A 15,711-nucleotide genomic window follows, 5' to 3' on the forward strand; every position below is an offset into this window, starting at 1 on the left:
CATCATTCATATCATCATTCAGAGCCGATGCATGAAAAAAAAGACTTAAATTCTGGAATTCCTTTGGCAGTGAGGGGGGGTTCGTTCGAACCACCCGAACCCCCCCTGCCTACGGGAATGCGACTTTAATCTCGTAATCTCAAACGCCGTTGTAGTTTCTAGAGAGCAAAGGGTTATGTGAAAAGGGGAAGATTTTAGAAACAAAGTCTGTAAAATAAACCGTTGAAAGGATCTGAAGATCGTTATAGTGATAGTAGGTTATTGTTGTCATTGTTCAGGCTGTGTTTCGGTTGTAGGTGTTTTTAAAGCGACAGCGAGAAGTCAAGTACAGCAGACTGGGACAGATAGTTAGTTTAGGCTCAGTCTATGTCAGGAACGTTATGAGCTCTTTGTTGTGCCTCTGCGCGCTCCAGAGTCTCCACCCCTGATGGAGCAGATCTCGCGAGCACGCCTCCTCTCGCGATATCGCACAGCATCGCCGCTCTGCTGCAGTGGCGTATAATAAAGCGGCGAGACTCGCGGGCACGAGAGGAGGAGCTGCAAGGGCGCGCAGCATCACGGCGTAAATACATCACGGAAAGCTCGCTTCCCGGAGATCATCTGTGTCTTTGGAGTCCTCGTGAGCGCACACACCGGGCAGCGCGTCGGATATTTCCTCGAGCGCGGTTAACTGGCCAGCAGTTGGTGACTGGACGTGCCGCTGCTCTTCATTTGCATCCGCATGTGCGTTACTGTAGTCTTCCTGCAGCATCAGTCACACTTATCGAACTTCAGTCGGACACTATCTGTGTGGGAACGCGCTCCTGACCCGTCATGTCGTCTCCTCCGCCCCCGAGCGACCATCTCTCCGCGCCCGAGCCTTACACGCGCGCCCCCGCGGGTCCGAGCCCGAGCCAGAGCCGCTTCCAGGTGGACCGGGTGTCAGAGGCCGCGGGGGACGGACACACAGCGGTGGCCCCCGACTCCCCGCCCGAGTACGCGCTCCGGGATCCCGTGGCCGGCGGCGAGGAAGCCAAGGGCCGGTTTCGGGTCGTGAACTTCGCGGCCTCGAGTCCGGACGCGGCGCCGGCGGAGATCGCGCAGAACGGGGACACGGTGATGAGCGAGGGCAGCCAGCAGCACCATCACTACGACACCCACACCAACACCTACTACCTCCGCACCTTCGGACACAACACCATCGACGCCGTGCCCAACATCGACTTCTACCGGAGGACCGCGGCTCCGCTGGGCGAGAAGCTGATCAGACCCACCCTCTCCGAGCTGCACGACGAGCTGGACAAGGTACGGGCACCGGAGACACACACGGGCTCTGACCCGGACACACGAGTCAGACACTGAGGGTGAGGGTGACGTCAGAGCACCTGAGTCAACATGTAGCGCGGTGACCTTTGACCTGTGTGTGAGGAGGTGATGGTGGGAAGTGTTGCTCTTCACTTCATTAGTGTACATGTAGTTCAGTGTTGACCACAGGGTGTGTGTGTGTGTGTGTGTGTGTGTGTGTGTGTGTGTGTTTAGGGCAGTTTACCCAGTCAAGAGCATGTGTAAGACGCTTTGATGCAAACATGTTTAACAGTAATTTCCACTCATTTGAGCTGTGCTCCAGTGCCAAAGCATTCAATGAGCTCCTTATGAACCGATGCAGGAGATAACTGCATGAGTAAAGCATGTCTTGAGCTGGGCTTGAGTGTGTGTGTGTGTGTGTGTGTGTGTGTGTGTGTGTGTGTGTGTGTGTGTGTGTGTGCTCTGCAGCAGTAATTATAATCCTGAGCCCTAGAGAGACTGGTTCAGTGTCTGTACTCGTGTACACTGTAGAAGAGGAGACACATCTCCTTTAGCACCATTTGAAACTTTTACTGGGTTCAGTTCAGTGTTTGCTTGTTTTCATTAATATTCACTTACACAAGGATTATTAAAAACGAAAAAGATGCAATTTATGAACTTTTTAACTTTCATATTTAATAATCCTAGTTTTTAATCATGTCTAAATATTTATTCAAATGCAAAGCCTAAAAATAATGAGCTCGTGTGAGTTGCAGTACTCTTTTGAGAAACTAGACTGTAGAAAAGTGTATATTTATTAAAGAGTCATTCCTAGTGGATAAACCATGGCATTACAAATACTAATTATAATGTTTAAGTTATAGAAATATAAGAATTAATATTTGAAGTGGTCCTTAATGGATCATCACAAATAGTATTTTATAACACATTATCTTCTCAAAATATGAAATGCATAGTATTGAACTAAAATATAGAACATTTATTTAACTGAAAAAATGTGTTCCCGGGGAATCGAACTCCCAACCTTGCGCTTGATACCACAACGCTCTACCGATTGAGCTACAGGAACACTAAAGGGACCCTGGCTTGGGATGAAACCGCTGAAACTGTGTTCTGAGCTGGACGTCCGAGTCCCAGCTGGTCAGAGAGTGGTCAGTCTTCACCGCTGGAGCGCGTCCAGATGTTCGGTCGGTCAGCACAAGGCTCGAGTCATGTTTCTCTCTCAGAACAAACACATCTGTTCAGCTGTGAGGATCTGCACAAAGCTCTTTACTCTGTTTGTCCTTTACTGGAAGTCAATGAATCTGGTCCTGTCCCGATAATCTCCGTGTCATTGGAAGGGGCTGATGTTTCTTCTTCTTCAGCTCTCTGTTAAAGCAGTGAGACACATGTGTTCTGACTCCAGCGGTCTGTCTGTGACGCGTTACACAGAGCTAACACTCAATCCTCATTCTGTGATCCAAGTCTGTTCCTGCTGGAGTTACACACAGAAGGTAGTGTTCAGCTAATCCATGACTGAATGGAAAGTGTTTATTGACTGCTGGCAGTGAGTTTAAACACACATTGAGCCAGTCAGATGCATGCTGGGACGCTCGCCGTCTGGTTTTCCACGGAGTATTTCATAAGAGCAACTGGTTCTGTCACATTCACTGAACGTCAGTGATGTTATCAGTGTGTTATCACCCGGAGAGGAGGAGTCCTGTCAGGACCTGTGTACGTCCAGACACTGATGCTCTCTCTCTCTGTGTGTCTCTCTCTCTCTCTCTGTGTCTCTCTCTCTCTCTCTCTCTCTCTCTGTGTCTCTCTCTGTCTCTCTCTCTCTGTGTCTCTCTCTGTCTCTCTCTCTCTGTGTCTCTCTCTCTCTCTCTCTCTCTCTCTCTCTCTCTGTGTCTCTCTCTCTCTCTCTCTCTCTCTCTGTCTCTCTCTCTCTCTCTGTGTCTCTCTCTCTCTCTCTCTCTCTCTCTCTCTCTCTGTGATGAATTCTATTCTACAGGAAGCAGTGACGTCAGACTCGTGATGATGACGGGCAGGACCTTCATCATCACGAGTCTGACGTCACTGCTTCCTGTAGCAGAAAACATTCACTTCAAACTGTGTATATTTGAATTACTGACAGGTGATATTTAACAACTGAATATTATGTGCATTTAACATAGTTAAATTATTATTATTATTATTTTTTTAACTTTAATACTAAACATTTGAAATTTGAACTGAATATTTTTATAGCAGTGGTTTATAGACGTATTTTCAAACAGCATCTGAAATCTTAGACTGTAACTATCCTGTTTTTAAAAAGACAGCTTCAAGTGTAAGATGAAGAGGAACTAGAATTCAGCATGAAGTAGGTCAGAGGTCATCCACAGGGAAGAGCAGGTGATCAAACAAAGACTTTTGATCAGTTAGTAGTTTTCTGGTGTGAGTGTGTGTTTCTAAACCCTCTATGCTGTGTACACTTACTGTATATAAGGCTGGCGTTCTCCACACGAGAAACCTGTCAGAGCCAGCGGTTCTCAAACTGTTCTGTAGAGATGCACCCATCAGGATTTTATTTCAGGATTACAATACCGATATCAGATTTATTAATTTATTCTTTAAGCAACAAACAAGAAAGGAAAGCGTGCATGAACAAGATGTTTATTTGGTATTTAATAGACCAGACTTGCTGTTGTCTATTGAAAACAATAACCATCTGAAATGATCCTCAGTAACTGCACAGTAGACTACATTCAGTACAAACACAGATGATACACACATCAGACTTTATCTTCTGTTTCTAAAACCACACACAACTGGCCTTAAATCAGAAGATTAACTGTGAACGTGTGAAATTAAAGCAATAACTGCACAGTTCTACAATCAACACAACACACGTTCAATAAGAGGTTTCTTCAGCAGTGTTCAGTATTTTAATTTGTAAATTTGGCTTTAAATAAAAAAAAAGGTCTTTACCAGTGAGACTTAATAAAAGTATGCTATATAAATACATTATTCCAAAATGTTAAAATCAAATAATGTCGGTGCGAATAAAACAAAGATGCAAAGCGTTTCATTCATCCAATAAAAATAAAATAAAAATAGGGTAACGATTGACATCTATATATTTTTAACTGAGCCAATGAAAAATAAATAACTATTGGGTCAAGAAAAAAAAAATTAATTGGATGAATGAAACACTTTTTTCCAGTGTGCTACAGCAGGTGATTTTAAATCAAATTAAGTCGATGTAATTTTAAGGTGAAATAAAAATAATGATCCTATACAGAACTGTTGTTTACTTCTGACTTCTCTAACGTGTGCGAGTTCGACTTTACAATAAAAGCATTTGTTTTGTCACGGTTTAGTCTGTTCTGTTTCTCATCCAGCACATGAGAAGTTGATCTGAACATGTCTTCACGGTCTCCTCTTGTATGGGACAGCTTCAGTGAGCAGGAAAGACTCTTTGTGTCCAGTACAACATCTGTTCACTTCCTGTTATCTGTGTCTCAGACGTGTAGCTCTGTACTTCCAGTTCTGAACCGCTGTCTGTGTCCTGAGCACAGAGTTAGAAATACTTCCACACAACTGACATGATGGCAGATGATCACAATGTAGTCTGTGCACGCGAGCGCACTTCCGGAAAATCAGCAGAGAAAAGACCAAAAACCGGCTGATTGCCGATCGCATATTTTAAGCAAAAACCGTCTGGTTCTGATTTATGGCCGGTCAACCGGTGCATCCCTACTTTTGTACTACTACATCCCCCTAAAAGCGTGCTTTCTGATGTTAGATGCATCAATCTTTGAGCTTTGAGAGTTCACAGTGAAACGCTCCGATCCTTTTACAGTGTGCAGATTGAGTCTGTGTGTTGACCTGTACCTGGACTTTAAAGTGGACTGGGACCTCCTTTTAGTTTTGATATTGCATTACATTCACACTAGTGTTTTAGGATGCCAGGCAGTTAGATGATGATCATAATAATAACAAATGTGTGCAGCCCAACAAACTATATGCTACATACACTGCTAACACCATCTGACAGATGCTTTTGTAAAATGTAATGGGTAGGGAAAAGACACTGGTGTTTCTCCCTGTGTCATCTGGACTGAAGAATCAGTGATGTCAGATCATGCTGTGAAAAAACAAACAAACAAACAAGCAAACAAAAACAAGACCAACATCAAATTAAATAAGTGCAAATGCTGGAATACAACCAAAGTATTAGGACTCACCGCTCACTTCACTCACTCCATGAAGTAGCTTGTTTGATGTCTAAACAAGCCTAAAGATATTCAGAGAACATGGCAACATTGGAAGACTATCAACAGTGGTTCAGTTAAAACTGCCAAATATACAGGTGCATCTTAATACTGTCAATTTCAATGTCGTGGAAAAATTCATTTATTTCAGTAGTTCACCTCAAAATGTGAAACTTATGTATTGTAATGAATTCAGTGCACACTAACTGAAGTATTTTAAGTCTTTTAATATCACATTCGAATATTTGAGCTAAAAAAAAAAACGAATATTCGTTTATTTAAATTGTTTAATGAGATCGACGTTATTTTTCAGCAACATTTATTGTTTCCGTCATTTTGAACAAGCTTACACACAATAAGCTTGAACATTACACAACGTGTTTTGTAGCTGAAAACCTTTAACAATGCGTACAAACAAACAAAAGTACAGATTAAAAGAAAAAAAAAGTGAACAAAGAAAAAACGTAAAGCAGCCTGCAGCAATTAGGCTATTGTAGAACGTAGCCTACACTTAACTTTTAAACACTTAAACTGTCAGCAAATCTTTTTTGCTTCTTTTTCTATTGTTTTACATGTTCTTGTTAAGAAACACAGGCATGTAAACACGATCGGGGGAAAGTCGGCTCCTTAGTCTGTTAACAATAAGGCCGGCCGCGGAGAAAACGCGCTCTGACGGCACAGACGTTGGCAGGACTCACAAATAAAGGTGTGCTAAGCGAATAAGTTTTGTGAAGCGCTTCGTGTTTTCGTTTCACCACTGAATGGGATCCTCATCTGGTGGAATACATGTCTCCAGTAAGAACTGTTCCCACTCGTCTCGGCTGGACTCTGTGTAATCATCGCTGAAGAACTGGCTCAGCCTTTTCCCACGAGTGGGCATTGCATCCTCTTCATCGTTGGTGACAGCGGCTGCATCTGCGCCACTCGCAACAAGCAAAATGTACTGATAATGTTCAAAAGTTTTTATTCTTACTTTTCTCATGTTTTTATCGAGAAACCTGAGATGTTTGTGCCGAGAGTCTAGGGCAGACGTGAGAAGAGGAGTTTTCACTGCATTCTCCAAATTAGCTGTGTTTATTCGTTGCTTGAGAAATGTCGCAGCAATGTTCTTGAAATCACTTTCTGTGATTCTCCACGGCATATTTGTAGTACTGTAGAAGACCGCGATTCATAGGGGCTGTTCACATATCGTGTCTTTTGCGCGCTCAAAATCGTTATTTCCAATATAGGCGCGCTCATAATGGAAGCGACGCTGTCGCGATGTGCACGCGGTGCGACACGCCCGTTTTTTCCAGGCGTGTCCGCATCGCATCGAGTTAAAAACATCTCAACTTTTCAGAATGCCGCAAGCGCACTGCAAGAACTAACCATTCAGCTTCATCCTTTCCCATAACAACGTTGAAAGCTCAGCCAAGTTGAAGGAACAGCTGATCATAGCTGTATATGGATTGCCATTTTGAAATTTAGTATTTCAGCGATTTTATTTATTTATTTTGTGCTGCAAATCCATTTGTCCTTTGCTGAAATTTCCACTCTTCATGGAGCGACTGCGTCATTCTTTTTTAGCAACGACAGATGCCTCAGGAGCGCTTCTGCCCAAGCGCTTTGGAAAGGAGAAAGCAGCGAGTGTTTTCCTTCCGTTTTTAGGCGCGATATGTGAACTGCCCCTTATTCATTCATTCATTACTTATTTTTGCTTGCATACATCTTCAAATATGCTGTGGAGCATCAGAGAAAGTGACCAAATTAGGTTTTATTGTGAACTTTTTTTTTTTTTTGCGAAATTCGAATATATATATATATTTTTTTTATCGAATAATTAGAGCTGAACGAATATTCGAATGTTCGACTATCCGTGCACACCCCTACTAGTAACATTGCAGGGTTCAACCCGGGACGAGCGCTGTGTGAACAAAAGCTGTTTTGAAGGAAGATCAACGTTCGCGTCGAAAAAATATGTGCAAACTGTAATGAAGCCGAGATAGTTCACCAGCTTCAGTGAAAGTATAACGTGCCTAGCATTTTCGACTCGTACATTACACGTCACGCGCTGATGTCATGTGTCGTTACAAGATCTTTACGGGTTATGTGTGAAAGCACGCACATATCCCGGGTCATCACTGGCAGTGTGAAAGTGAAAAATCTAGCGACTTGGGAAGAATTGCCAGAACATTTAACCGTGTATTTGCCGGAATGGCAGTGTGAAAGTGGCTTAGGATACACAATCATGGGGAAGACTGCTGAACTGACAGTTGTCCAGAAGACAATCATTGACATCCTTCACAAGGAGGGTAAGACACAAACATTCATTGCCAAAGAAGCTGGCTGTTCACAGAGTGCTGTATCCAAGCATGTTAACAGAAAGTTGAGTGGAAGGGAAAGGTCTGGAAGAAAAAGATGCACAACCAACCGAGAGAACCACAGCCTTATGAGGATTGACAAGATAAATCGATTCAGGAATTTGAGTGAACTTCACAAGGAATGGACTGAGGCTGGGGTCAAGGCATCAAGAGCATCACACACAGACGAGTCAAGAGATTTACTGAACCACAGACAACATCAGAGGCGTCTTACCTGGGCTAAGAGAAGAAGAACTGGACTGTTTCCCAGTGGTCCTGAGTCCTCTTATCAGATGAGTGCAAGTTTTATATTTTAATTTGGAAACCAAGGTCCTAGAGTCTGGAGGAAGCTGGAGAAGCTCATAGCCCAAGTTGCTTTAAATCCAGTGTTAAGTTTCCACAGTCTGTGATGATTTGGGGTCAATGTCATCTGCTGGTGTTGGTCCATTGTGTTTTTTGTCACTGCACCCGTTTACCAAGAAATCTTGGAGCACTTCATGCTTCCTTCTGCTGACCAGCTTCCTGAAGATGCTGATTTCATTTTCCAACAGGATTTGGCACATGCCCACACTGCCAAAAGCACGAAAGTTGGTTAAATGACCATGGTGTTGGTCACCAGACCTGAACCCCAGAGAGAATCTATGGGCTATTGTCAAGGGGAAGATGAGAAACAAGAGACCAAACAATGCAGATGAGCTGAAGGCCACTGTCAAAGAAACCCTGGGCTTTCAGACCACCTCAGCAGAGCTACTGATCACCTCCATGACACGCCGAACTGAGGCAGTTATTAAAGCAAAAGAAGCCCCTACCAAGCATTGAGTACATGTACAGTAAATGAACATACTTTCCAGAAGGCCAACAGTTCACTGAAAGTATTATTATTTTTATTGGTCTTATGAAGTATTCTAATTTGTTGAGATCGGTGAATTGATGGGTTTTTGTTAAATGTGAACCAAAATCATCACAATTAAAAGAACCAAAGACTTAAATTCAGGGCACACTAACTGATGTAGTTTATTTAATACACAAGTTTCACAATTTGAGTTGAATTACTGAAATGAACTTTTCACTACATTCTAATTAATTGAGAAGTTGTAAGTCTGTAAGTCCTTGCATCCTGATATTACTTCAGTCGATGAGATGATCGTGCTGGGACGGGCCAGAAACAGCAGATGAAGCAGCTCTCGTCCCCATCATGTCCCGTGAACACCGCTGATCTACACACTGCGCTCGGTGCTTCTTGTCAAAATGAGCATTATATAAAAACACTAGTGAAAAACCAATCCAGAATTAGACCCAGTGCATGTGAACCAGATGTTAAAAACCGTACAGCTTACGGGAAAGCCTCATGTAAATCCCTCAGCTTGTGAAAAATGTCACCAAACAGCTTGTGAAAAATGTCACGCAACTTTACATTCAGTGCTGGCTAGAAGAAAAACACTAGAGGGAAGCATTTTGATTCACATGCTCTAGATTACATATTCACTATAGTTTTACTGCACTTGTCTTTTATTTAACGTATGTTTGAAAGCTGCTGATAACATTTTTGTCCAGGTTCCATTTGAATGTTTGTATTTCAACAATGATTTAGAGAAGAAACATAATGTCCTTTCCATTTTGTGAAACACACACACATTCTTCAGTCACTTCTGATCTTCTCTAGCTTGTTCCCTAAGGCTGTGAGCGTGAGGAAACGTCCCACCAGTTGACTGACGTGTGACAGCACTGGTAATACCGGTGTCACTGGGGTGGGGGTCACTAAACTCTCTTACTCGCTTTCTTTCACTTTAAACATGACGGTACGCATTTTACATTCACTTTTGAATTAGAGGAAATTCTGAGTTAATGGACAAGTACAAAACAGTACAATGACAAAATGTACTTACATCAAACATATATATACTAAATACCACACCATGCTACATGTGTAAGCCTAATGAAAAATAACAAATAACTTGCACAAAGTTTGCATATTAAATTGTGACAGATTTATACCCTGCAGTTTCCCATCATACCTCACACCAGGGATCCTCAGATCTGGTCCACTTGAGCTAATCCGTGTGTTCAGGATCATTAGAGAATCACCGCTAGCTGAGTCTGATCAGGGTTACAGCTAAACTCTGCAGCCTGAACCCTGCCTTACACTTTCTTATATAATATACAAATAAACCAAATGTGAAATAGACATCAGTTAATACATGTACAGATGTGCAGATGCAGGGGAATGTAAAGCGGTTTGGTGTTTATTCCCCAGTGTGGGCACTGAACTGTGGGTAAGATAGATGGCCCTGTTTTTGTGTCCGTCTGTTCTGGTGCGCAGTGCTCTGTAGAGCTGACCGGATGGCATCTCACTTCTCACGGTCCTCTATGTGCTGTTAGAGGCTAAACCAATGACTCGGTCTCTTGAGGTCTTCCCAGGAGTCTCTGTGTTGTTCGTGTGGGCCCTGGGAAAGGCTGAATGTGCTCTAGCTACAGTACTCTCACTGGGGGAGATGATGAAACCCTCACTCTTCTTACAGCTTTTCCCGCCTCTTCTGCATTTTCATGCTCTATTCTTAGCACAAATCAAGAAAGCTTCTTATGCAACACAGTTCAGTTCACACTTAAAGCAGTCGTTGGTTAGTGCTCGTGTGTGACTGTCCTACTCTCTCCTTACAGTTCAATCTGACAATGATTCCCTGGCCATTGTAACACAAACTAAATACAAATATTACACATTAAATGTTAGTCAAACTACATACATGAAAATGAGTTATTATATTAAATGTGATTCACCAGTGGTATTTAAGGAAGAAATGCTACAGAAATGTTAAAATCATATATAATGTAAACACTGCATTGCTTTCACTAGTCTGATTCTCTTTAACCAAGTGTAGAGGGTGTTTTTCTTTGATTAACATTAATGAGACGGGTTTATTAGGCTGCTGTCATGTTACGACTGAAACACTGTTTACGTTCACTGAAGTCTTCTAGCCCGTATTTACATGTTTATTTACCAAACCAGTCATCTTCTGTGTATTTGCTGAAGCAGCACAGTAAATAGTGTAAAAGAACCGAATCCATACACGGTACACTAATTGTGTGTGTGTGTGAGAGTGTGGGAGTGTGTGATTGAGTGAGAGTGTGTGAGTTACTCTGTGTTTGAGAGTGTATGTATGAGAGTGTGAGTGTGAGAGAGTGAGTGTGAGAGTATGTGAGTGAGAGTGTGTGAGAATGTGTGTGAGAGTGTGAGAGTGAGTGTGTGAGAGTGTGTGTGTGTGAGAGAGTGTGAGTGAGAGTGAGAGTGTGAGCGTGAGAGTGAGTGTGGGAGTGAGAGTGTGGGAGTGTGTGATTTGAATGAGAGTGTGTGAGTGTGAGTGTGTGAGTTACTCTGTGTTTGAGAGTGCATGTATGAGAGTGTGAGTGTGAGAGAGTGAGTGTGAGAGAGTGAGTGTGAGAGAGTGTGTGTGAGAGTGAGTGAGAGAGTGTGAGTGTGTGAGTGAGAATGTTAGTGTGTGAGAGTGTGTGTGTGAGAATGTGTGAGTGAGTGAGAGTGTGTGTGAGAGTGTGAGAGTGAGTGAGAGAGTGTGAGTGTGTGAGTGAGAATGTTAGTGTGAGAATGTGTGAGTGTGTGAGTGAGAATGTTAGTGTGTGAGAGAGTGTGAGAATGTGAGAGAGTGTGAGTGTGTGAGTGAGAATGTTAGTGTGTGAGAATGTGTGAGTGTGTGAGAGTGAGTGTGTGAGAGTGTGTGTGTGTGTGAGAGAGAGTGTGAGAGAGAGAGTGTGTGTGCGAGTGAGAGTGTGTGAGTGTGTAAGTGAGTATGTGTGCATGCGTGCGTGAGTCTGTGTGCGTGTGTGTGTGTGTGTGTGTGTGTGTAAGAGAGAGAGTGTGTATTTGTGCAGTGTGTGTGTGAGAGAGAGAGTGAGAGTGTGAGTGAGAGTGTGAGTGAGAGTGTGTGTGCATGCGTGCGTCTGTGTGTGAGAGAGTGTGTGTGTGTGTGTGAGAGAGAGAGAGTGTGAGAGAGAGAGAGAGTGTGTGTGCGAGTGAGTGTGTAAGTGAGTGTGAGTGTGAGAGAGTGTGTGTGTGTGTGTGTGTGTGTGTAAGAGAGTGTATGTGTGTGTGTGTCAGACTTCATACAAGTACTGAATGAAGGCCTTATTGTGCTTTTGCAAGCCGTCTGGATCTCAGGAATGCCTCTCTCTCTATCCTCTGATTGACTCAGGTTTATTCTCTCTCACACTAATACTAACAGGTGTGCTGTACTGAAGGAGATCTGTTAGGAGCTCATGTTCATATGGAGCTCTGAATCAGATCTGGACACTTACAGGTACTGGTGTGTGTGTGTGTGTGTGTGTGTTTAAACTCTTCCAGCCCTCCTGAGAATGCCACATTCTGTTTCCTCCAGGCTTTTAAGAGCTCTCTTACAGAAAGGTGATACTTCCTCTTGTCCTTTCTTCATCTGTACTGAGTGAGGTGTGGTGGCGTGCTGAATGAGCTGAGAGGGGCGCTCTGGGTCTGCTGGGGGTCTTCAGTGGTTTAGATCCAGTAACATTGATCTGAGATGAGCTCGATCTGCTCGTGTGCTGCTGAACTCTCTCGTTCAATTCAATTCAGTTTATTTCTATAGCGCTTTTTACAATACAAATCGTTATAAAGCAACTTTACCGAAAATTATGTTTCGACAATATTTAGTAGTAGCTAATAGTTTGTGCATGTGTGACAGGATTTTAGAAAAAAATAAAATAAAATAATAATAATACAAGACGTAGTCAGCTAGACGATGAACTATCAATATTAGTAATTAAGTTATTATATGATTCAGTCACACTTGTAGCAATAATTGTTAGTTCTGTTTGTTGATTCAGGGTTAGCATCATCTGAGGTCCTCTGAGGGTCAGCATCATCTCTTCTCAGGTGTTCTGGATCCAGACTGGAGCTTGTTTAAATCCTAGTTACCACGGGATGAAGATCCAGCAGAAACAGAGAAACACATAGAGACATCATTAGCATAGCTGCTGATCCAACCTAGTAAAATTAGTTTAACCCAAGCTAATGAATAAAAATGCACATTTGATCAGATACAACTACACTCACAATTAAAAAGATACATTATTCGAATGCTTGGCGAAAGAGATGTGTTTTTAATCTAGATTTAAACAGAGAGAGTGTGTCTGAACCCCGAACATTATCAGGAAGGCTGTTCCAGAGTTTGGGAGCCAAATGTGAAAAAGCTCTACCTCCTTTAGTGGACTTTGCTATCCTAGGAACTACCAAAAGTCCAGCGTTTTGTGACCTTAGGGTGCGTGATGGGTTGTAGCGTGGTAGAAGGCTAGTTAGGTACGCTGGAGCTAAACCATTTAGGGCCTTATAGGTAAGTAATGATAATTTGTAACTGATACGGAACTTAAAGAGCCAGTAAGATGAAAATGCTAAGCTTCCTATCACTGTTTATAAGTCCTGTACATTAGGTTTAAATCCATCCAAGGTTAAAAAACATTGTCATTTTGTCAAAATATCATTTTAAAATTACCTAAATTCTCAGAGATCCCCAAACGGTTCGCGCAAAGCTGTTCAAAAGATTCAGTTTCCTTAAACCCCACCTTTCGGTAGCATACTGTGTTCTGATTGGTCAACTAACATAGTCAGGTTTGATTGGTTGTTCCGCACACAACTTCACGGTAAACTATGTGTTAGCATCTGTTTGTGGTGAATTATGTCTTATTCCTCTCATCGCGAAGCAAACAGTAAAAGAAAAAACTTGAACAGTCTCGCTGCTTTTTCTTCTGTGTGTGTGTATTCAAGCCGTGCTTCAGTTTGAATCTGAATAGAGCGTTCAGCGCGGGGGCGTGGTCACATTAGATATAACGAAGGGACAAAACTAGATCATATTAATAATATTGCAGCCTGCACTGCAAACTGTGCTGAAGACACAACACAAAGCTGCTTCATGATCTGAAATAATAATATCACTCATCAGAACATGCAGAGACTAGATATTGATTTTGTTAAGGAAAATTACTGGAAAAGTGGAAATATATATATATATATATATATATATATATATATATATATATATATATATATATATATATATATATATATATATATATATATATATATATATATATATATATATAAAAAGTTTTGGTCATGTTCTCACCATAGAGTCTTCTACTTAGGAGCAAAAATCTGCCTTTAAACTTCAAATAAATGTATTGAGATAATTGTAGCTATCGACTGAACCATTTTTATTGTGATAATCTTTCTGGCCATATTACCCAGCCCTGATTAAAACCTTATTGGGTCAGACTTCGATCTGTATGAATACTCTCATACATACCACCAAATAAAGAGATCTGAACATCATCACATATGCATCACATATCACTGATCAGATCAATCCTCTTTATTTATATAGTGCTTTTACCAATACAGATAGTGAGAAGCACTTTACAGTGTTAAATTGTGTGTCAGTAATGCAGGAGAACCATAGTAAACACTCCTGCTTCAGTTCAAGGCAGTTCATCATTGTAATCAGCTGGATATTAAGTAATAAAACCACTTCTGATGTCTGTGATCTATACTGACATGTCCTGCTCTGGAGCTTTACAGTGTGTGAAAGCCTCATCTGGTGTGGATCTGAGCGCTGCGGGGCGTCAGTAACCTGTCACCTAAACTAGACTGACTCTCAAGAACAAGCCCTCGTCCCAGTCGAGGGGGTCTGTCTTCCAGATTCACTTTAGGCCGGTCTACTGTGTGTAGCTGACATGAGAAGATGAGCCCAGTTTCAGTAAGGTCCTCCAACCTCCGCTTTCATGTTCAAGGGCTTGTTTCTTCCCTCCAGAAAGTATGTGGCAGACGCTTGATAGATAAACATGCACAGGAAGTCTGTGTTTCCCAGAGCGCACACAGATGTGGGACACGTGTTCCTGTGACGTCAGCATCATTCTGATTGTGTACGGCTGCATGATATCGTTTCCTGACCACGTGACTCTGCTTCTGATCGGCCGTTTGCCAGATGATGCCTGGCAGCCGTGCTCACTTCCTGTTTAGAGCGGCTCTGGAGCATTCCCATCTCAACATCAAACTACATGTGCAATTTTTAAACTGAGATGAAAGGAGCCGCAAAGTAGCCTGATTGAGACGGTGGTGGGATTGTTTTCCCATGATGCATTTGAAGCCCATGTTAATTATGGTGTTTAGTTTCAGATCCCTCCCTGAGAAAACACTGCTGATGAGTCCGGATTCTGTGGAAGCACAGTAACGTCCCGTCAGATACCGCTGTCCAAACTCATAGTTTTATCACATTATACATGTTGTGTTTCGATTAGCGTTGAGTTTGAACTTCTTCTTTCTTCAAGCTTCACTGCTGCATAGTTACATTTGTGACACTATTTCAGGCACTCCAGCACACTACTCCAGTTTTCATATCCTCCAAACAAGGATTTTAGTGTTTGGGCGGTTCATGGAAGAAGCCTCTTTCACAGCCAGCTTCAGGGTTCTTGGTCTCCAGTGAGGAGAGGTTTGATCTGGAGTTCAGTAGTATTGTGAATCTCATGGGTCAGCATCTCCAGCGCTGCAGTGGCTCTCTGAGTCTCCAACATGAAGCTGCTGTAGATCTCACGAGGATCCAGTATAGTGTGTGTGTGTGTGTGTGTGTGTGTGTGTGTGCAGTGAATGCACGGTGTTCTGTACTGGATGTGTTCACACACTGCTAAATGTTGTCAGTGATGACTATCTCTCAGCCGTGTGTGACCGCACATCTCAGATCTCACAGATGACAGCGTGATGCACAGTGTGTGTGTGTGTGTGTGTGTGCGTCTACACACTGTGCTGTTCATGACTCCTGATTTCCAGTCTGTAGTGTAGT

The 15,711-nt window shown here is 42.5% G+C and overlaps 1 protein-coding gene across 2 annotated transcripts in view; it reads left to right on the forward strand.

The window, feature by feature from the left end:
* The first annotated feature begins 409 nt into the window (after positions 1-409).
* Positions 410-15,711, forward strand: part of LOC128021566 (solute carrier family 12 member 2) — a 40,329-nt gene continuing 25,027 nt past the window's right edge. The window contains exon 1 of one of the 2 annotated variants that reach the window (XM_052608879.1): positions 410-1,284. In XM_052608879.1, coding sequence (XP_052464839.1) covers positions 814-1,284 — 471 coding nt within the window. In that variant the 5' untranslated portion in view covers positions 410-813. The remainder of the gene's footprint in view (positions 1,285-15,711) is intronic. The other variant, XM_052608880.1, reaches the window with a different exon arrangement.

This window comes from Carassius gibelio, chromosome A10 (assembly GCF_023724105.1).
Source record: "Carassius gibelio isolate Cgi1373 ecotype wild population from Czech Republic chromosome A10, carGib1.2-hapl.c, whole genome shotgun sequence".
Lineage (NCBI taxonomy): Eukaryota > Metazoa > Chordata > Actinopteri > Cypriniformes > Cyprinidae > Carassius > Carassius gibelio.